Source organism: Taeniopygia guttata, chromosome 4 (assembly GCF_048771995.1).
Source record: "Taeniopygia guttata chromosome 4, bTaeGut7.mat, whole genome shotgun sequence".
NCBI classification, from domain to species: Eukaryota; Metazoa; Chordata; class Aves; order Passeriformes; family Estrildidae; genus Taeniopygia; species Taeniopygia guttata.
The window spans coordinates 25,313,637-25,337,541 of NC_133028.1; the positions used below are offsets into that span (position 1 = coordinate 25,313,637).

A 23,905-nucleotide genomic window follows, 5' to 3' on the forward strand; every position below is an offset into this window, starting at 1 on the left:
ACTTATTCCCTTGAGAGTAATGAGGGGACAGAATGAAATAGGTGAATAAAGATGTGATAGCCATGACCAAGGCTTCTCTGCTCATGCCATGTGTTTTAGACATGTGCCATTTGCTTCCATGACAGAACCAGTTTATAAGACTCCCACCCTCAAGCTCTCCTTCCAGCTCCTGCATCACCCTTCAGCTATCGAGCTTCTGTTCTGTTTCTATCATGACAGTATAGAAATGTTCACAGAGCTAGGTTGAAAATGAAATTGTTAAATTTTTTTTTTTGTTTGGTTTGGTTTTTGTTGGGGGCTTTTTGGGGGGGGGGGGTCGGGGGGGTCTTGGTTTTTTGGTTTTTTGGGGGTTTTTTGGTTTTGTTTTTTTTTGGGCTTTTGGTGGTTTTGTTGTTTTGGTTTGGTTTGGTTTGGTTTTTTTTGTTAAAAAAAATCTCTTTGATAGAAAGGCTTATCCACTGCAATAATAATTCAATAAACCCAAGGACAAAAACTATTCCTTAAGTAAAGTGCCCAGGGAAGGAGGTGCTCTGGTCACTAAGCAAGTCTCTAAAATCACTAAGCAAGTCTGCAATAGCAAGCGTATTTCTCACCACTAGACAGATATTGTGCACTGTCTAACCATTTTCAAAGTACTGGAAAGTGGGCTTGTTCAGTTTTATACTGTGCACAGTTTTGTGGCTTAATTCATGTGGCACCAGCTTCCAGAGCAGTACTTTCTACTGTGAGAACTACAGGATTTCCTTCATTCACAAAGGTTGGCAGGCAAGTGGCTTCTCAGGGAGTCCCAGGGTGCTTCCCCATTTCTAAAACAAGCAATCTGGAGACATGTTTTCCCCTCCAAAATCTGAATGCTCCCCAATGCATTCACAACAGCTGTGCAGCTGTGCAGCACTGCCACAGAGCACCAATGCTGAAGCACACACAACCTGGCTCACTTTTGGGTTTCCATGAGTTTTTAAAGGTGACTTACTCCTGCCACAGGAGGAATATGTTCCAGAGGAACCTGGAAGTTCCACAGATTAATTTATCAAAGAATACATGAACATTGCACTACTTGTGAGAAGAAAGGCACTGAGTCATTTCACCTCATAGGGATGCTGTGGTAATTAGCCAGACAGTCCCTGAAAACCTAAATTGATAAGAATTGTTCCTTAATAATACTTAACAGTGAGTGATTTCAGGCATTGCCAATAGCAGCAAAACAGCTGTGTGACACAGGAATGGAAAAGAGCACAAGGAACCAAATGCTGTACTATTATCAAACCTCTCCAGCAGTACAGAAAAGGCATGGATAATGCATGCCTATATTGAGCCAGCAGATTATTTTCATTAAAAAATTGCATTTACAGCTTTCCTAAAGATATCATACAGGACTGCAGAAGCTATGTATGCATGGCTGATAATGAGAAAAATGTATACATTTAGGAGGGGAGCATTTTGGCTGCACATATTCCTTCACACACATTTTTCACAGCTTTACCCAACCAGTTCACCTTATTCCAAATTCTGCACTGGAAGATGGGGAGACTATATCGGACATTTTACACCTGTTCCAGTGTCTAATACCATGATGGCCACTGCAAACTTCTGTGTACAGAATCAAGGCATTTTGTAACTGAAACTGCTTCATCAGTGGAGCTGGGATCTGTAACAATCCATTTCTCACAGATTAGCATATACTGGGAAAGAGGAGACTTAATACTTGGCTGGAGGTTACACAGACACTTGGCACTCTCACATGAGCTCTGATGGATGTCAGCTTGGCAATTTAAGATGTTAAATCCCCCAGCTGTTAGTTCTGCTGTATCAGGTAGCCTTTGGCAAGGGCTTTAGCTGCTATGGCAGCTCAGAACCCAGTGCCTTGGCACAAGTCCACTGTTCCTGGCAGCAGCCACGACAGGCTCTGGTCTGGCATCAGTGCCAACACACAGCTGATAAAGGAGCAAGCAGAAGGAGGAGGCAAACAACCAGGGACAGTAGCATCAAAATGCTGCAATAATATCATCCAGAGATGGTCTGTCAAAGATTTCTGACTGCGTACAGCTGCCCCACTCTAGCTCCTTCTTTACAAGTACAAGTGCTAACCTCTCTGCACTACCTAGAGGGTAAGACAGAATACTGTTACTGTTTTAATACTCTTTGTCCCTCTGAGGTTGTCAGTATCACGGTAACACCAGGATCTGGTGGAGTAAGCTTGCACCTGGCTTTCACTCATCAGAAAAAAAATGTGTGTTGACAGCATCACTCTTACAATAAATTAAACCCCCATTTGGTGTTTTACTTGCAGCATCTCACAAACTTCAGCAAAATGTGTTTCACTGTCACAGGAGAGGGAGGGCCCAGCTGTGCTCTAGTTTGGCAAAGTTATTTACTTATTGGTAAGCTCCTATGTGTTTTACAACAGGTCTGAGCTGACTATCAAAATTGTCCCTTTGGACTCAAAAATCTGTGTCTCTATGACAACAGTTAATGCTGCAGCATGATTCAGGGATCAACACTGCAACACTGAACCATGCATTAACCTTGTCAGCAGCACCCTTAGAAACCACTTGAATGGGTGAACTGAACAAGCCCAGAGAAACCTGAACAGAGATACTTGGGGAAAAGAGGAAGATTTATTCAGTTGGCTACAGTATAAGAAATGGCAATTCTGTTTTAATGACATTGTTTTTATGGCTGTCCCTTCTTCATATAGAAATAGGTCTAACCCTAAGGACATGTAATGCTTCTATGAAAGCACAACTGTCTTAGAGTGATATTAAAGTAAATCAATAAAATATAAAATGCTCCACTTGAACCTCTACACAATTTGTTGCCAGGAAAAAAAAAAAAAAAAAAAAAAAAAAAAAAAAAAAAAAAACTGAGTTCATACCTAAATATTCATTATCACCTTTGTTGGCACAGAGCCATCTGAGGGAATGAGATTTGAACAGATTTATCACAGCTCTCTGCTTGAGACAAGATTGCATTGATCCAGGGTATGACTGCATTTGAACTACGAAGGATGTGAGAACCCACGCCTCAAACAAATAGGGAATTTTTTTTAGAGATGAAGAACCTGTCATAAATCCAAGCTTTCCCATACAGCTTTTCCTTTGCCTGTCTGCAGGCACCAGATATCTAGTAATTTATTCATGCCTAGCAATAAAAATTCACTAATGAATATTGCTGTTCTCATACCTGAGGCAACAAGAGCTTTGAGCTGGATCCACTTATATATTGTCCCTAAGGTATTCAAAACCACTAAAAGGGCATCTGGTCTTACCCTGCTTCTCACCAACCATATCAAATTGGTTCCACAGAAAGCAGAATTTCTCCTTTCTCAAAGTAGCTTGCTGCTCAGAGTATTCTAAAAGCCAGTTGCAAGGCCCCTTCCCAATTTAAAAAAAAAGTCTGGAAGGATGATGAACCCAATGCCTTTTTTAAGAGCTTCTATTTCTGATATTCCTAAAGAGGGCAGTCCCCCAATACCAGTTGCTTAGGTTTTGCACATTTGTAAGTGAAGAGCTTCTCTCACTCTCCTGCCAGACTACCCCTACTCTCCCATGAAACCTATCAGCCATAAACCTGTTCTCTGGAATGTGTTGCTTCCCATGGGTCCTGTGAACCCTTGGTAAAAAGAAAACCTGATTTTCTCCACTTTGATTTGTCTCTGGTTGTTACAGCATGACACAGGGAATAAAAACTCTCTTCTGCTTCTGGCCAATTCCTTTAAGTGTTCTAAAATACATACTCAGCTTTAAATTTCTTCCAAACCCAAAACACAGATCATTCAAACAGTGCATCTTTCTGAGAAGTGATGCATTGCAAACTCTCTGAATGGAGAAGTCAGAAGGGTTCCTGCCTGCCCATCTTCATTTAATGTGCCAGCCATAAGTGATAGGATGTTCTTAGCATGTCATCCTATTGACAGCTTTCCCAACTCACCAGTGTGCACGTGGGTCTCTGTCCATGCCTGTTGTACTCCCAGTGCCGCCTGCACTATGACATGCACATCGCCTTATATCACAAAGACTCTGCCCCTGGATCAAATGCCATATTCAACCTCCCACAAAGCCTAACAAAAGCATAGGCAACAGCAGGACACAGAAAAGCACATTTTATCACAGCATACTCATAAAACAAGCCAGACAGTACCAAACAAAACACCCCAGCAAGAGTAGGAATGGAGATCAGCACAAAAGGCTGCCGAGTTATCCCATATACTGCCCACTGGGATAGCAAAGTGACTACTCTCTGGGCAACACATTTTGCAATTTGAAACTCACTTTATGATTTATTAAGGCATTTAGATAATAGAGCCTAGGTTAGCCCATATACCCTATGCAGAATATACATACTGAGCTTGTACCATTGCAAACACACTCTCAGAAGGATCACCTGTGGAGACTGCATGCACACAGCAATCTGTGGAACCACATTAACTTCTGACATGCCATCCTTCTGAGCTGCAGAGAACATGCTGGCAGCAAAACATGAGAGGTTTTAACGTTACAGCATGAGCATCCACAGCAGTCAATTTAAACATCACAGGAACAGAAAGACTAGCACAGAACTGTGAAGCTAAGCAAGTTGTTTTTTAGATACTTTGAGAGGCAGATTCACAAATAGCTTGTTGATACTGAAACTGAGAAATTAGCCAAGTAGGACTGCATGCTTCCTTTTTTTCACATCAAAAGTTAAAATGTATTTTTGGCTCAGTTTATGTCATTCCTTAACACTCATCTTTTAAGTCAGCCACTGAGCTAAAATAATTCATTCTTCACAGCACACTAGTGTTAAGCCACAGTGACTGCTCTGTTTCCACACTTTGGAAATATTTCTTTCCCTAGAGGACTATAAATCAGTTATGTTACTTTCAGAATGTATTTTTACACTGCACACAAATTTACAAGTTACTCAGATGCAGATAGTTTAGTCTATATGACTTTCACGTTTTGTTTTCAAAAAGATTGATAGCTTGTCTTTATATGCATGGATAGATTTTAATAGCAAATATTTGACATTCAACAATTCCAGAACATGAACATATGAAATTAGCAAAGCTTGGTATGTCTTAAGCACTTCTCTATTACACACAGAGGAATGCAGAGTTATTTTCACCAACTGTTCTTGTTTAGTGTCATTTCAGTAATCTCAGAGGTACCAATATGTGGCCCAGGGTGTCCCCTGGTGACCACAGAGGACAGGAAAGCTGGAGCTGAATCACTTCCCAGCAAAGCCTCATCAAGTCTCAGTCTTCAGCCTCTGAGACCTGTCAGGCCAAGGAAACAGCAAAAGGAAAAGTTTAGCTTGCTTTAAAAAAAATAAAGCATTTATTTGGAGAAGGGTCTGACTTCTCCAGAAGCAGCTGTGCTCTTAGATCAGTCTGTATTTCTGCAGTCAAAGCTGAAGGAAAAATAATCTCTGCACCTGGTACTGTAACAATCTTGGAAGAGCTGGTGTACTGTGCTTTGAGACAATACAGTTGTTCTAGAATGTCACAGCCATAAGTATCGCTTATATATTTCAAGGCAATGTGTCTTCTGCCAAGGGGTGAATTGCTGTATAAAACAAAACTCAGAACAAACTGGAAAATTGTGGTACTCATGGATTTGCTTCAGTTTGTGAAAATGAAGCCTTTCCCCCAATGCATCTGTAGTCACAGATATTATAAATCTTGAGAAATTATCTATTCAGTGCCTATCCCTTCTCTGTCTTGATCTTTATGTATGGCTTCTTGACACTGCAGTAATACAAATAACAAAACACAATGCCTCAAATCTCAGCATGGGAAGATGACTTACCTAACCTGGGACCATATTAATATGAAGTAGTTTTATTAAGTGAACAGTACACTCACATGCAAGTCCTCCAGCCCTCAGGAAACTTCTCTGCAGAACAGAGAGCAGAATTGAGCCCTTCAGATAAAACTCTTAATGCTTCCTCCATTAGCTTTCTGCTACCACTTCTAACAGCTTTATTTATTAATTCACCTTTCTCATAATCTATAGCAACAAGCATTAAGTGCTACAGTAGACTGCAACTATGCAAAGAGGCATAGGTTGTTATGGAGAAACCACAGTGTGTGTGGAAAACTCCAAGAAGAAAATGTTGAGCATTTCAGTTTTGTTTGAAGACATCATTCATACTGATACAATTTTTCATTTAATTTGTATTTTCTGGTGATTGGCACCCCTTAATTCATCAGGCTTCCATGAAAACAGCAGCATCAAGTTTCCCAGACTTCTAGCTCAGATCTCCCTAGCCTTTAAGGAAACATCTGTGCAGAGAGGTGCACGTTCATTTCCCTCAGTCTTTCAAATATCTGTTACCATCGGAGTGCAAGCCTGGTTTTTAAAAGGGACCATCAGCATGTAGATGGAATCTGAATTAGACAATGACTCATTTCACATGAGGAATTGGACCCCAGGATCAGGGCTACATAGCCATAGTGCTGATGTCCATGGAGATGCAAAGGCTGCATGGTAACTAATTACAGATCTGAGCTGTGATCTGTCTGATTGAAGCAGTACTTAAAGGCTACCAGATTGCTACCCAGTACTGCTACCTCATCCTGCAACTTCCTGGTGAGGAGCAATTTTGGTTAATACTCTCAATGACTTAGGTCAGAATATGTGGTCCATCTTCGGAGTAATCTATTTCCGTTCTTACTCATTTATTTTGTGTAAGTGCCTATAGGCATAATTACAGGCTGGGTAAGGAATGGATGGGGAGCAGTCCTTAGGAGAAAGACTTGGAGGTTTTGGTTGATGGGAGCTCAACATGAGGTGGCTCAACATGAGGTGGCAATGTGCACTCCCAGCCCAGGAAGCTAACTACTTCCTGGGCTGAACCAAAAGCTGCATGTCCAGCAGGTCAAGGGATGCAGTTGTGTCCCTCTAGTCTGCCCTTGTGAGACCCCACCTGTAGTGCTGTGCTGGCAGCTAAATACCCAACAGCCACTCACTCACTCCCCTCTTCCCCCAGTGGGGAAGAAAAGAAGGGGCAGACCACACTGAAAACTTCATTCTCACTATTTATATAAAACATCCAAGTACAGTGGACTTGTACTTGGTTCCATGTCAGGCAATACTTTTTTTGTTTTTTTCTACTTAAAGATGGGGCAACTGAGAGGTATTTTAAAAACTTACTTCATTTTTAGTCTCATGAGAGGGGTGAGACAACAAATTCTTTCTACAAATCCATTTCCCACATTTCCACATTTACCCCTCTGAAAAACTTTATGCACCTGTATTAAATAATTAAAATTTTAAAAGGGTTTTCACTGTCTTAGGTGAGAACACAATATTGCACAGAAATATGTGTACTTGTATAAGACATGCTGGCATAGGTAAGAAACATAAAATGTACTGATTCATTTCCAGTCTGAATCATGTGGAAAGCAGGGACCCTACTGCCTTGAAAAAGTGCAGGTTTTGGCCTGACACACTAGAACACCAACCAGATGGACCTGGATTTCAAATGCCTTTTGCACCAAGTACAACAGCTGTATCTAAAGTTGGGTGAGTCTGCCTGGCAACAAAATGAGAGCTCTTAGAAGTAGATCTTAATTAATCAAATGAAATAAGTGCTCAAGGGCAAGATGTGTTTACAATATGAGCAGACAAAACTGTGTACCATGCAATATTGACTGAACTAAATTAATTGAATGCTAAGCAGCTGAACCTCTGTTGCTAATGTTTACATAATGTGCTTATAAATAGTGTTGTTCCCGTTTTAACTTTGTAAAGCAACTCAAGTCAGAAAAAAACTTCTAGGATTATGGCTCAAACTGTGAGAGTCATCTATTGTACAGCAACTCAAATGAGAAAAAAAAAAAGGAAGGAAGAAACTGGTGGGGCTGAAAAAAGATTTGCATAGGACTTACAAATTCTACATAAAATGTGCTCCTGACAGCACTGCAAGTTACCTTCATCAGGTTCGTGTGAAGGTGTGGAAGTCCTTTGAGTTAGCAAACAAAGTGAAGGATTGCACGAGGCTTTCAGGAGAGGGCAGATCTCTCTCAACATGTCTTTCATCCCAAGTCTAGCACTCCCAGCCTGTGCTGCCAGGACTAGAGTAAAGCAATGTGTGGTCTACATTTTGCTGCTCCTGAAACTGGATATTTACTTCCTCCTCATCAAACCAGAGGGAAACAAAGGTTAGAAGGAAAAAAGAAAGAGGGGGAATAAAAGTAAGCAAACCTCTCCAGAAGCGGTCAGGAGCTCTGGCTCACCTTTCTGCCAGTTGAGATACAGCTGGTAACCAGTAGTATGTCCATTCAAAAGAAGAATAAGAAAGGGAGAAGCAGAAAGATAAAACAGATTCAGGAAAAAGGCATCTCAGAATGAAAGGAAGAGAAGAAGGCTGGGATTTCTGACGCATGCTACTGGAAAGAAACAAATCCTCTCTTTCCAGCTCCAAGCTCTCAAGGATGGTCTGGTACCACCAGCAAGTGAAATGGCATGCAAGGCAAGGAGACTGTTTGGGTTAATCTCCTCATGCATAGCTGCTGCACTAATGACTGCTGACTCCTCTTTAGACAAGAACATGACAGTGTGACCTGAGAACTTTGGTGGTTTCAACCCCATAAAGAAGAGGATCCAGGCAAATGAGTGAGAAAGGTGGAAGTGATTAAGCAAAATGTTCTTCAGCATATGTAACTACCAAACTAACTAAAGTGCCATCTTAAAACTTCATGCTTCAGAGCCAGTCCAGTAAGTGATCTGCATTTTGCTGCATCCTGTCGGAAATAGTATCATACTTAACAACCTGGATAGATTTTTAGTCTCTGATTCTATGGCAGCTTTTGAACAAGCAGAAACTAAGGGCACTCATGTCAATGAGTGATTTCTGCAGTTTATCTATATGCTGAATTTCCCTTCATCCCTTTCAAACTAGCCACTAGAGATGATTTGTTGCTTTCTTGGTCTAAAAGACCATTGTTTTGTAAATAATCATGTGCTCTTCAAATTCACCATGCTAACTTAGCATCTTACAGACTTTTTTATCTGCCACCTTGCCTCCAGGCTAAAGAATCATGACTCAGACAGGTCCTTTCTTCACTGGACTCAAATGTGTCCTTCATTCTAGTCAATTTAGGAATGCTATTTTGGGCAAAGAAAGGAAACTCCATGAAATAGCACAATGTGAATGGCATGTATATGGAAATGCAAACAAAGAATTGAGCATTTGCTTCGCTTTCCTAATAACTCCTTGGTTTGGTTATTTTTCATAGCTGAGAATTGAGAACGAGAATTGAGAATGAGAATTACATTCTTACTAGTGAGCAGGACACAAAAACGCCAGCATGCCTTACAGGAGGTACTCTGGCACATGAAAGCCATACTAGCTAAAACATAGTGATGTGTGTTTCTGATTGTTCATTGCATTATATTTATTTTAGCCTTTAAGTTTCTTTGCCATCACTGGTGTTATCCAGTAGAAGGAGCCAAATTAACTGGAAGGCATTTTCAATACAAGTTTGACTACTTATCCAGAATCCTTCATTTCCCTCTGTTGAGACATGGTGATACAGACAAGCCCTGCTGTGCTAGCCATTAAACAGACATTAAGCAAAACCAAATAATGTCTCTCTCACAGGTCTTTCAGGTTTGTGTCAAGTCTCACTGGCAAAAATGATAACAAGACTGAACCAACATTAAAGGTACCTGCAAATTAAGGCAAGTTTATAATTCATTCTTTGAACTAGATTAGGATCTTGCAAGAGTGACTTTATGCTATAAAAAATTTTCCTGTTCTAATAGATAGGAAGTTATGTCTCCAACTGGGATGGAACAGATTGCTGCATACTTAAAATTTATTTTTATTTGAGAAATCTTCTTAAATAACTGACAATGTTTAGTACTGCAGCAGTCTAACCAAGTTTTCACTTCAGCCAGTGTTGCTAAGGCTAACTCATATCCCCAGTGATAACAAAAAATATTTCTCAGTGGAAAAAAAAATACCTTATGCATGCAAATACACACTCAAACACAAGTGGCAGGAAACCTTTTCTATCACCTAATGTTAACTAGTTACACTGATTTCCAAAACACATCTTCAGATGTGTGGTGCCCCATTCACGTCAGATTTAAGATTAAATAATACAATATACTTACCACTGTATGGACTGCCTTGGTGGCCTGTGGAAGAAATACATTATCTTCCTGTTTGAATACAATCATAGCAATGGTAACAAAAAAACTCAACAACATTTAGCAACAAAGACTAAGTTGTTATGAAAGACACAGCCCCACAACCCAAGAGGAATGGAAGAGGGTTGGGGTACAGCCTCAGCCTCAGCCTAAGGACCCTGTCCTTACCCAGGGCCAGCTAATTTGTGTGCATGGAATTGCTGTAGCCTTTTGCAAAGCCCTGTTTAGATCCGAAGGAAGAGACCTGGCTGCTGGGTGTTTCAGAGCAACCTGCCCTGGAGAATAAGAAAGGAAAAGGGATTCTGTTTGGACATCTCTGTTGAATTGCTAATGATAGTGGAACCATTACTTGTGTTGTGAATGTAGCACACATCCTCAGTTGTCCCAGAGATATTTGAGAAGTGCTGCAGTGTAAAATACAACAGCCTGGTGACATCCCATACACTGTTAGACTTGGCTATATTACAATATCAGCAACATTTCTAATGTATTTCTTTCTGTGAACAGGGGAATTTATACATAATCTATTTCTTGCCATGTGTGTATATAGTTACTTTATAGATCTGTGGTACTTTTGACCAAGCATTCTCACTTGATTAAGTGCTGTATTTTAATTTCTAGACAGTATTTTCTAGGAAGCCGAAGTTTTATATCTCGAGCTGGGCAATTAAATGTTTTTTAGTGGTTTTGAAGATGGAAAAGAATCTACCAAGAAAAACAAACAAACAAACAAAAAAAAAAAATCTTAAGTAGAACAAATTTTTTTCACGGACCATTATTAATTACACAACAAATAAAAAAAAAAATATTATTTAAGTCAACAAACCACACGGAGAATTCCTGGGAAAACTGTTTGATTAAGCGAGCTGTTAGGGATGCCAGCACGGCAATGAGGCCATGCTCGCTGCAGAAGCTGAGAGCAAACGCGTTCGGCTCCCCGCGCAATCCCTGCGCATCCCCCGTGCAATTCCCCCGCGCAATCCCCGCGCATCCCCCGCTCGATCCCCGCTCGATCCCGCCCGGCCGCGGCGGCCCCGGCCCCAGGGCGGAGCGCGGGCGCCCCCGCGCGGCCCCGGGGCGCGCTGCCGGAGCCGCCCGCCGGGGACCTCCGGTGTTCTCCCGTTCTCCCGTTCTCCCGTTCTCCCGTTCTCCCGTGACGGCTCTGGTCAGCATCGCTGAAACGCTGCAGGCCCGCGGCATCTCTGACTCTTGTGAAATTCGTGTTCGGACATCACGGTCCCGCTGCGAGTGCTGCTCTCCCTGTCACAAAAGCAGAGGTATGCATTTAAATTGGTGTCACGGATACGTACGCAGAGGGAAAAGGATATCATGGCAAAAGAGCTGCCGAGTACCTGGGCAGTACTGATAAGTTCGGTGAACAAACCAACATTAACACCGGCCACTGCAATGACAAGTCTCACTTTTCCTATCACTGAAATAGCTTTTCTTCCTTTTTTTTTTACCTTTTTTTTTTTTTTTTTTTTTTTTTTTTTTTTTTTTTTTTTTTTCTGCTCAAAATAAGGGGTTTCCATCGCCTGCTAGCCAGTCGTCAGCGCTGCTCAACACTTGGAGGTTTCTTAGCTCCTCGCTTAAAGCTACTGTCCACTTGAAAAAGGAGAAGGAGCAATCTGTCTCCTACTCACTGTTCAGAGCTGAGATCAATTCCTGTCTTTAACCTGCAGCCATTTTCCTCCTGTTTGCTAGGAAAAAAAGCCATGTCGACAGCTATGAAACACAAATACCTGTGAAATTCCTGCACCTGGGTGCCATTGTCAGCCATGAAAAGCAATGCCTCTCACACACCTAGAACAATGTGCAAAACACATAAGGAAAGGGCATCACACAGTAACAGTCCTGTCAGGGAATGGACTGCACAGGCAGAATTAACACCTTGTTAGTGTTTAGCAGAGATGTTACAATGACTGCCAGGGAAATAATGAATGTACTGAGGTTCACTGTACCTAAAACCACAACTACTAAAGGGAGCTAAAAAATGTGAATGCTCCTGAGTGAAAAACATCACTATCCCTTTCTCATAATTTCCATCAACTTAAGAGAAGCGTTAATTCAAGAAAAAAAAAAAGATATATTCAGAAAAAGTAGTATCTCACATTCAACTTTTTGTTGTATTTGGAAGTTTGTAGAGATTAAAAACATGGCCTATCAGCAGTGACAGCTTGTCACCAGCTGATACCTTACATGCAAGATTCTTGCTTCTTGGTTAGTTGACTTTATAACCTACTAGTTCTACAACTAAATCACTAATAATTCACCTTCAGTGATTTAGTTGTTAAAATCCACAAAGGTGTCAAATAAACACCTGAGATATCAGAAGGCAGCTTTCAAAAAGAAAACAGGCACAACCTCCTACAAAAAGATTGCACCATGTTATTGATCCACTGTGTGGTCATGTTGGATTTGTGCAGAAGGAAATGATGTGAGTTGTGTAATGTAGACAATGTGCTCTCCCCTAGTCTTGCTTTCTATGACTTTGGTTACTAAGCAAAAAGTAGAACTATAAGGTGCCAAACAATTACTTTTTTTTTCTCAAAATGTCAGAGAAACTGCAGAGAAGCTGGTTGTGGCTGCCTTAAGAAACTGCAAGTAAAGTCAGGAGCTCTTGAGGACTGGAGGTAGTTCCTCTCACTGCCCAGGTCCCAGCCTGCACTGTACAAGAAAACAGAACAATCAGAGAAAAATTGGAGGGCAGGATGTGAAAAGGGCAACAGATGATGACAGCACAGAACAGAAGAATCATTTTCATGGTTTTCTTCCTGAGGCAGAGTTCAGAATTCTCACATCTAAACCTTCACCTGTGACTTTGCAGCAAGTAGGTGCTCAACATCTAGGTAGTGATGGCCCTTTTGTTTTTTATTCTGTCCCCTAAAGACAAAGGATGGGTATTACCTCATGTAGAGGATATCTGTATGCTACAAAGTCTACATGTAATAAATGCCCTTTCAGTATGAGATGACAGTTCCAATGCCATCTGTTTTGCACCACCTTTTCTGAGAAGAGAAATCCTTCAAGAGAAGGTTTTTATAAAACAGATTTGCAAGAAAATGAAGTTAATACTTTCCTGCCAATCTCAGTCTTCATCTTTTAAACAGTCTTAGCAGTCTTCATTCACTTTCAACCATTCTGTGTCACACCCTACATGTAGCTCATGTCAGCCCTGGGGTTTGTGTGCAAAGCCTTTAAAGCAGCTGCTGAAGTCTCACTACCAAGCAGCTAGCTTGACCTTTTGCAGTGAAAAGGAATGAAAACCAGTCATGCAGAGCTCTGTGTCACAGCCCTGGAATGGTTCATTTGGAAATAAATAAAAAAAATATTGAAAAAAAAAAAAAGAAAATAGCATAAGTAATAGGAACCCCAGTTTTAAGCTTGTAGCAGCAATCCAAATTACATAGATTCATGTGGTTTTCAGGCCAATTCTGATAGTTAGAACACTGTTATGGTTTGAAAGGACAAACACCATGACACTGAGCAGTTCAGAAATAAAATTTGTGAACATTTAAACTTGCTCAGCCTATCACTGTGTGTTTGCATCAAAAGATAGCTGTTCAATAGCTGCAGACTTTCCAAGCAATCTCTGGAGCCTGGCAGCAAGTCATAAGAGCTTCTCTGACTGTCACCAGGGAAACCATGGATCTGTTCTGCATGTGGTCAGCCTTCCAGGGATGAGGCTTTTACCCAGCACCATCACAGGAAAAGACATCTCAAGACTAATTTCCTTAGCTTGATATTGCATTACTTGTGCATATGAAAGGATAGGTTCCTAACTCTGTGGAAGCTTCTAAGGCTACAGTTGGTTCAACTGGCAAAAGTACTGTCAAGTTTTTCAAAGCTTTGAGTTCAAACACGTGTTTTTATTTGATCCATGTTATATGATTTAAACCTGATTAAATCTAACACCTGAAGGAAAAATTTAAAAATACATGAGATGTTCTCTTCTCTGGTAGCTATCTGGGGAAATTAGAAAAATGCAATAAAGTGGAACCAGTTTAAATATTAGTTCAAAAATGTTGTCAATTGCGAGATTTTTTTGAAACTCAGTCACTTCTGAGTTCAATCAAAATATTTCTGAAAATGGTAACAATAATGTTAACATTTCCAGTGATATAATAGCAAATTAATTTTTAATTGCATTATAAAAAATCAACATCACTGTTAAAAGGAAACAGAAGAAAGGTGCTAGTTTTGCAGTAAAAAAGAAATAGTTCTGTGATAACAGAAGATCAAAGATGGCATGGTCTAATTAAAATATAAAATGCTTCATGAATATCAAAGGGTTACCTACAGCTCTGACAGACATTGTCAGGTGATACTACAGGCACCTTAATTCTTCTAGAATCATCTTTGTCTCCAATGGTTTCCAACTCTCTATTTTGTCATATCCTGCATAGGAAATCAAATTAAAATCTGGGAACTGAACCTGGTTTTACTGTCAGAGCTCCTCCAAAGAGAGTTTAAAAGTTTTGCTGATGATGTATCTGTCTGTTGGCAAACTGAGAAGTTCAAGCCTGACTGAAAATTAGTTGCATTAGAGGTAGCTAAAAACAAACTTTAATAATGAATTCTGTCCTTGTTTTCTGTCTTCTCCTCTTCTACATCTAGAAGTTTCCTCGGGGCATGGGGAATGCTTCTGTGTAACAGGAATGTCACACAACAGAAGGCTGAATTCCTGATTAACAGCAGCTCCTTCCACTTGAACTGCAACTATTTAAGCAAAGTAATAAAACAAAAAGAAAAGTCAATAATCAAATTGTGCCTCTGTTTCAGATGGATACACTACTGATGATATTGAATTTTACTGGAATGGAGGAGAGTCAGCAGTAACAGGAGTTAATAACATCGAGCTCCCACAATTTTCTATTGTGGACTACAAGATGGTATCAAAGAGAGTGGAATTTACAACAGGTAAGCACTGACAAGTTAAAAAAAGTTGTCCCCTCTTTTTGCAGCCCAGAAATATCAGTGCCTACCTTTTGTGAGGCATTAGTCGTTATATGACTTCTTTCTTTCAGGGGCATATCCTCGACTATCACTTAGCTTCCGGCTTAAAAGAAATATTGGATACTTCATTTTGCAAACCTATATGCCTTCCACGCTGATCACAATTCTGTCATGGGTGTCTTTTTGGATCAATTATGATGCCTCTGCAGCCAGAGTTGCTCTAGGTAAGTTCTTCTCAAAATGACACTTGCTGCCTTTGAAAACAGCGGCACCAAATCCATTCTGCTGGTTGTAGCATCATGAATTGTGATCTTACACAGGCAGCACAGGGCTTTGGTTGTCAGGAAGGGCAGGCAGGTGTGACCTTGCCTACGTCTGAAGCTCTTGCTCTGCACTTTGGGATTCTGTCTGACTTCCTGTTGTCATAATGGTCTTTGGATCAGGCCAAAAGCATCTTGCTTCCAAACTGGAGCATAAAAGTCTAATTCAGGTGTCTAAGGGTATCTACGCTGTGCTGCAGTCCTTGTTGATGTTAAAAAGTTTTCTCTAAGACCAGATTTGTGACTGGAAGGAATACACAAGATCCTACTGACATCAGTGGAGATATACCAGCTTACAGCAAATAAGTCTGGTTTACCTATAGTCAGTTCTTTCCCATACCACATTCCTTCCTACAACTTTCCATAAGAATGAAGATCTTCTGCACTGTCTGTGCTTTAAGGCATATATGTTTTTCAACTCTATTGCCAAAAAGCCATTTTGTCCCATCTCCCTGCAAATTAAACTTACTACACCTGTGCCTATAGCTATTATCTACATGCACTAATGACCTGTGATTAATGCAGACTAAAAAGTAATTTCAGCCAGCTAAAAGAAAAAACACATATGAGGAAAAAAAGTCACTCAGTGGTGGATAACATAATGAGATGGAAATGCTTTACTTGCAAGCATCTAGTTAACAGGAAAAGTTGTTTTGGTACAAGCATATATATATATGACCTTCTCTTCATCAAAGACCATCACTTTGTCAAAGGCTTCCCTTTCTCCTTTCAATCCTCCATTTTAAATCAAAAGCTAGATACTTACTGCAGATCCCCACAGCAATGCAAGTCACCTATAGGGTCAAGCAGAGCTACTGCTGTAAATTGAGTAAGAAGCATTTTCTCACATAGAAAGAACAGCAATCAACTTTTGCTATCCAGGTCAGCCAACACCACATTCCCTAGCACAGCTATTGCAAAAATTAGGGCAAGAAGTTCCAACACAGCCTGGGCTTTTGAAGGTTATTTCGTTCACCCTCCACTGTACGAAAAGCCAAGGAAGGTGCTGTCAGCAGACTTGCAAGGATATGTTCCTTTCCAGTTCTGCAAAACATATTCCTTTGGCTGCTAACAACCTGATCGCATAATTACACCATTTGCATGAGAAGTGCAATGCTGCCATTATGTGTTTTGTGCTCAAATCTCCTTCCTCATCTTATTAGTCAATGTCTGTTTCTTTTCTTCGCAGGAATCACAACTGTGCTGACCATGACCACCATCAGCACCCACCTCAGGGAGACCTTGCCAAAGATTCCCTACGTCAAGGCAATAGATATTTACTTGATGGGGTGCTTTGTGTTTGTGTTCCTGGCCTTGCTGGAATATGCCTTTGTAAACTATATATTCTTTGGGAAAGGACCTCAACGTCAAAAAAAGACAGCAGGCAGAGCAGGACATGCTACAGGAGAGAAGAGCAGACTGGAAACAAATAGAGTCCAGGTAAAATGTTCAAGCTATCTTTTCAAACATTACTTTTACTATGAAAATGTTCATTTATGTGATGACGGAAATAAATACAGGTAGAACACATGTGCAAAAGCATTTAAGATTGCCTAGAGAAAAATTGTATTTTAAGGAGATTGCAAGAATGCATGGTCTGTTCCATCTTCAACTGAAAACAGAGTAAGAAAACACAGAAAAATGCACATGAATATTAAGGACACATATTCTTTCTTCTTTGTATTTCCTGCAGAAGAAATACAGGTGTACAAGGAAGTTAAATATTTACCACTTCAACTGTTTTTTGTTGTTGTTGTTGTTGTTTTTTTTGCTTTAGAATGTGGTATAGAATAAATGTTTATAATAAAAGTCCCTCTTTACATACAGAAACTTCACCAAAAATAAAATGCACAGGCAAGCTCTGTTGCTTCAGTGAGCCCTGAATGAAGCCTGTAGCACTGACCTTCAAGGTACACAAGGATGCTGCTGCTGGGTTATAACAGCTTTCATAGATGTCAGGATTTTTCCCTCAGCTAAATTCAGGCACGCCACAACTATCCCCTCTTTCAGAAACAAGCCAGAAAACTTTTGGGAAGTAGTACTGTTGACATATTTTTAAGGAGGATGAGTTTAATTTTGCAATACATCACTGAGCAAACATCTATAAATCTGTTCCACTTTTTCCCAGTTTTTCAGAAACAAATCCTTTAAAGCCTCGGGTGTATTTGGCCCAGTCTGACTCAGAGAAAAATATATATACTAACAAGCCAAAAATTTTCTTCCTTCCTGTGCTTTAGTTACAATATATTACATCCAGGTATTAATGGGATCTTGCCCAGGCTGTCCTATAAACTTCTTTACTGTTGTGGCCTAAGGTGATAACATTTGGACAGAACTGTATTTGAGCCCTCTGTTCAGTTTGAAGAACGAGACCAACACATAAAACTCTTAAGAAGCAAGACTTCATCCTGATAGCTGGCTACAGTGTCACAAACACATCAGGAAGTGCATTTCAGAAACTCTGTAATATCTTATTAATTCTAGAGCTGTGTCTTTGGTGTCCCACCACTACAGCTATGCATCATTAACAAAGCCATCATAGTCTCAGTAAACTCATGAGCCCATTAAAAGTTCTTACTTACATTTGCATTCTGTCCCATTGTGTAGGAGATGCCTTATTACAGTGAGGGCACAAATTCAGTTCAGGCAATCAGCAGTCTCCAAGACCCAGCAAAGTACTGCCTTCCACAGAGCAGAGGAGATAAGCCACCCCAGTATGGATTGTCATGCACAGATATTGTCTATCAATTTCTATGGAAAATAAGGAAGGGAAAAAACAACATAACCCACAAATTCTGACAAGCTACCTCAACAGCTCCTGAGATAGCCCAGCCTAGGCGAGAAGCAGCACAGCAAGGATTCATGATGAAGAGGAAATCAAGACTTCTTGAGAGGTCAGCCTTGGCTACATGTGCCCCAGTGAACTGAGTAAAGGATAAGAGTGCAGGTAAGTTCTTCTCCTATGTATTTGGTACGTTTGTTTAACTAACAAAATGCCATAACTCATAACTAAAAGCTTTTGTCTAAATATTATGCAGCATTACACTGAGAGTTGTACCCAGAATGGGATGGAAAATTTTTAAAGCACCACATTGCTTTAAAAGCATCATTTTTCTAATAGAAAAAGGAAGTCATACATGCTTTGTACCAGGATTTCTAGATGCTCACACTTCAGACAGCAATCCCATTCTGAGAATGAGAGTGCTTTAAGTGAACAGACTGCTTTCTGCCTGTACAGTGCAGGTTTGTGATTGTAAATACATATATATGCACACATATACATAAATACACACGTGAATGGATATCGGTGAATTTTGTGTTCCACATACTGATGTGAGAGATTGTGAACATTAATTTTACTCAGCACAGAAATGCTGATTTCCAACAGTTGTATTTCTGTCTTTGGCAGGAAGAGTGCACATGACCAGAGCAGTGGGACACAGCAAGGTTATGTGACCTCCACTGAAACAGCTCCCAGCCCCTCTCCATCATTTTTTGAGATTTTTCACTGGTAATAATGCCTTCACCAGAGCAGGGGAAAGTCATTTTTTGAGCATAAAAGAAGTACAGCTGTAAGTATGTATAACTATAGGGCATTTTTCCCCTTTTACTCTTGGCCCACACCACTTGTCCATACAGGGACCTGTAACTGTTAGAAGATATGTGACAGTGCTTCATCTCTTTGTGCCAGGTGAAGGTATCGATCATTCCCATCTGACATACAACTCCAAAGACTAAAAGAGTTCAAATTCCTCCACCAGATAACACAAGCTTTCAATGGGTGAGCGACACTCAGCAAACTGGCCACGATATTAACAGTATAGAGAAGACCAGATGAAAAATTAAACAGAACTGCTGCTTCATAGGTGGCTGTTCCAAGCTCTACAGACTGAAGAAGATGGAAATTAAGTCTCTCCAGCTTCACAATTTATGCCATTTTTATTTTTAATATACAAAAACTATTAATTTGTAGCAAACAATCTTTCTGTTTCTCTGAATAAAGTATAAAGACTGTTCATATCTCCTTGTTCATTTGTCAAAGCTAGATGTCACTGACATCACCATAATTATGGATGGATAAATAGGAAAAACCAAACAGCAAGACAATATTTAGATAATCCATGCATGCTACTGCTTCTCTTTCCCCAGACAATTATAATATGAAGAGTAATTACATAGAAGACATCTCTTAAGTATGAAGAAAAGGTAGGATGCAATCATAATGTGAGTGGGAATGGGGCTACATCATCAAAAGGTTTATAAAGGCTTATCAACACAAGACAAGTGATAGATTGTCTCCCCAGTTCTGCACAGCATCACACTTTCCTTCTAAATATCCTGTGAAACAATAAACAGTTGAGATAGAAAGCCAGTGACCAGCCACAAGCTTCAAGGAAGATTTACAATTTTCCAATACAGTGGCTACTGGAAAAAGAAAAAGAAGGGAAGCATATAGCCACACAAATATCTTAATCTTCAAGTAAATCTCCTTGTGAATTTGTATAGCCCTGCTGAGCATAAGCTGTTTTTTTGCAGATCAGCTTGTGGTAACACTACAGCATTTGTTCCAATGAGACAACCTGTGTGAGCAACATGGCCCCGAGTCTTTCACCTTAAGAGGAGAAACAATGGGTTTGTATTGAGACAAAACAGACATCCTTACCTTTTATCTCCCAACAGTTAAGGTAAAAAACAAAAAAAAAAAAAACAAAAAAAAAAAAAAAACAAACAAAAAAAATTCATTCCAGGCAGCCATTGAGCAGCATTTGAGACCCATTCTCTGTCAAGGAAGGCTAATATGCACTTCTCCTAGAGCTGTCTGACTACGTTTTGTGCAGTCAATACAGGCCTGTTGCTTTGGGTTGTTTTCTTTTTATTACTTTAACTATTTTACAGTTACAATATCAATTGATGTTCTTAAGCAGGAAACTCATTTTCTACGTGCCACATGAAAAAAGGAGGTTTCGTCTCCCTTAGTGTGAGGACATTCATTCAACTCTTAGTGCTTGTCAGCGCCCCAGGAACGCTGAGGTCAGTCTGTCAGTGTCCTGTTCGGGGGATCCTTCACTGAACTGCTGGATCACAGGCTGATTTGACTGACTTAGGGACAGCCTAAGGAAGATTTCTCAGCAGGTCTTCCCAGTTTATGACCCCTTAGTGAGTCTTCCTCTTTATTGATGTTACCTACTGCCAGTAACAGCCAGCACCTGGGAAGGACTCACACTAACAGCTTATGGAATATCAGTGTTTATTAATAAAAAATGGTGACAGGTTAAGGTTCAAAGATTGCCAGTGATAGCATTTGACTGCAAGACCGTATTTAAAGCAATACACAGACAAACTCCAATCCCCAGTGAAAGTATTCAGCCCACACAGAGTGATCCTTACCCAGTAGTCATCCCTATGGAGTAGAAGACAGGCTCATCCCATCAACCGATGCCAGTAGTTACAATGGAGTCTTCCCTGACTTTTCCCCATTCTCAACTTCCTTGTTTTCTGTTCCTTTACATTTACATAGAACTTGAGTGGCTCTAGTCACAGACACCTTTGTTACTGATTGGTGTAGAATTCTCTCACTTCACCCTTAAGAGTCAATAAAATATGGAGCCCATGCCCAGTGAAGGGTTGTCGCACCTTGGCTGGAGGTGTGAGTTAGTGTGGGAATTAGTAAAGGTAAGAAGATAGTATTACAATTAGATTTAAATTAACCAAGTTCATCTGAGGAGAACAATTTCAGCACAGTTGTTGGCTCAGCAGCAGATCAGCTGCACAAGTCTTAATACTTTGCAGTGAGTTTCAAAATATACTGAAAGGGTTTATAATGATGTGGGAAATCGCACCGAGCATTTGACCAGGTACATAAGAAAATCTTCTATACTTCCATGAGCTAATTTAGTCAAGATTAGTGTAAGGCTTTTGGCTCTGAATTGCAAAGATTGCAATCCAAAGACCAACTTGCTTCATGACATACAAATCATCTTGCCTAAAATAATTTAAATTAAATTCATTTAAAAAAACCAGGTTCATTCAGAATGCTTACAGCAGGAATTCAGGCACTGTGTGGCTCATAACAAATTGTCAGGATATATTAGTTTAAGAAAGATCCCTCTGAATCACTTCAGATGTAGACATCTACAAACTTTCTTCCCAAAAGTCATAATAATTGCTTAATAATGCTTACATTATTGTTACTATTATTTTAACACTGAAGTCAATTAACTTCCACATTAGATTATGTAATCAAAGACAGCTCAAAGAGCTATTTCATAAAACTGAAAATATTGACCTATCAAAACTTATGAGCATTAAAATAAAATCTCTTTTTACACAGAGACAACTCTGAGATCACTGGGTTTTTTTCCACAGAAAACATGTCAGATCTTCAGGGTAAATTAATAGTCCCATAGTTACACCAGTCCTCTGGAGAGTAGGAGACCCTAGCTTAAATCTTCCTTCTTAAATTTGAAGAACTGACCTAAAAAGTCTGAATTGACTAGCCCATATCTCAAGCAAACATTTGAAACACCTTATTACTTCACTTAGAAAGCTTTTTTACCCCACAGTTCTCTTGTGTGACTTTTGTACAAATAGTCCCTTCACTGCTTTGCTTTCAGTTAGTAAGTGCTTAGTCTGGCACAGTGCAAATATGCTGTCATTAATGATGTAAAGATTTCTCCTGATGATGGGAAGGAACATCTTCCCCATTGCCAGGTGGAAGTGAAACTTTATTTGGTCCATCTTTCTTTTGCACCAACCCACAAAAACTAGGTTTCCCTGTGTGTTTTCTTTGGAATTTTTTCTTGCACATACTTCAAATCTGCTGTAGATTATTACATCATTTCCTAGCTCTGCTATGTCTTACTAAAAATGTAAAGCTTAGAGTACAAACAAAGCACTGCATATCAATGGTGCTTCACAAAACTAGCTATTGTCTATAATTAATGAATTACTCACTGATATAAAAGCATCCACAGACATGATTGAGTTTGTTACAAATTTGGGATAGGTCCAATACCACAGTTTACCAAAAACAACATTTAATATTCAAGCCTCGAGGTAAAGACCTCTAAGTTTCATTTAAGAGGCCAGTGTTCAGATGTATATTTCTCTCATATGAGCTACCTTGGATGTTTAAATATCTGTGAATTTGAAACATCTATTAAGTATTTGTGGATAAATCAGAAGTTAACCTGGAAATACCACAAAAACTTTTCAAAAGAGGTTTTACTACAAATGTGTAGAAAACTAAAGATTTGTGAAAACAAGAACACTTCACAGCAATGCAGCAATTAATGGTTAATTACACTTATACACGAGAAGACAATGATACAAAAATATTTAATATTTAAATATATATAATTGTTTGTGCCAGACATGTACATACTGGTTGCAGTTTCCAGTTCTTTGCTTAGGTATTTAAAACAGTGCTTTGACTAATATCGCAAAGGGACAAACATATTGGAAACAGCTGCTTCTGGTACTAAAACATAAAAAGGCAACTGAATATAAGTTTTCATTGAATAAAATGGATTATTCTAGCTGCATACAAACAAGTTAATGTACTATGATTGCATCCCTCTAATATAGTAATTGCCCAAATTCAATTCTCACCACAAGTATTTTACAATAACTGGTAAAATACATGTGTATCTACATGCTCTTCATATGATGAACCCATTGTTAAAAACTTCTAGAAACTAACTTGCAGCACTAAAACAGTCAGAAAGTGTTTAAAATGGGCAGTGACAGCAACATTTTCTTTTCATCTCAAGTATGTGAAAGCTTCAGGTACCAGTCACCAGATTTTAAAAATCATTATTTCATAAAGGTCATGGTCCAAGTAAAAGATAAAATTACAAAAGTCTTACTTCAAAGAGGATGAGACAATTAACTGAATTACAAGACCAAGGAGCCAAGTAAGGATAGAAGGTGCTTAGACGTTGAATAGCCAATTTCACACTAGTCAGGAAAGTGTATTCACTATATTTTCACTTTTGTGAATGCTGTAGCAGACAGGACTGTCACTGCAGCTCCAGGAGCACCCTGAGCCACAAGGGCCATCTGGGAAACACCTTGGGCTGGCTGAGGAGCTTGTCTAATCCCCGTTCCTCCCTTGACACAGGTGGATGCCCATGGGAACATGCTTCTGGGACCACTTGAACTACGAAATAACATTTGCAGCTCAGAGGTGTTCACGAGCCTCCATGGCCCCCGAGCCACCACGTACACGTACGACAGTGCCAGCCTACAGTACAGAAGAACCACTTCCAGCAGAGACCTCTACAACAGGAGTGCTCTGGACAGGCACAGGCTCCATAAAAAAGGACACTTACGCAGGAGGGCATCCCAGATCAAAGTAAAAATCCCTGATTTGACTGATGTTAACCTGATAGACAAGTGGTCCAGAATGGTCTTTCCCATCATGTTTATTCTTTTTAATGTTGTTTACTGGCTGTATTATGTCCACTAAGTTATGCAATAATGTTA

General features: G+C 39.8%; 1 protein-coding gene across 8 annotated transcripts in view; it reads left to right on the plus strand.

Annotated features, from left to right (window-relative positions):
- GABRB1 (gamma-aminobutyric acid type A receptor subunit beta1) overlaps nucleotides 1-23,905 on the plus strand; it is a 141,228-nt gene extending 117,323 nt beyond the window's left edge. For 2 of the 8 annotated variants that reach the window (XR_012055575.1, XR_003959998.4), the window contains exons 6-10: nucleotides 14,925-15,062; nucleotides 15,170-15,322; nucleotides 16,608-16,858; nucleotides 18,026-18,365; nucleotides 18,828-19,434. Coding sequence is in view for 3 of the 8 variants with exons in the window: in XM_030271002.4 (XP_030126862.4) it covers nucleotides 14,925-15,062; nucleotides 15,170-15,322; nucleotides 16,608-16,858; nucleotides 23,541-23,888 (890 nt within the window). In the remaining 5 variants the exon portion in view is untranslated. Of the gene's footprint in view, nucleotides 1-14,924; nucleotides 15,063-15,169; nucleotides 15,323-16,607; nucleotides 16,859-18,025; nucleotides 19,435-23,540 lie in introns of those variants that run through there. The other 6 variants (XR_004367717.3, XR_003960000.4, XR_003960001.4 and 3 more) reach the window with 6 other exon arrangements.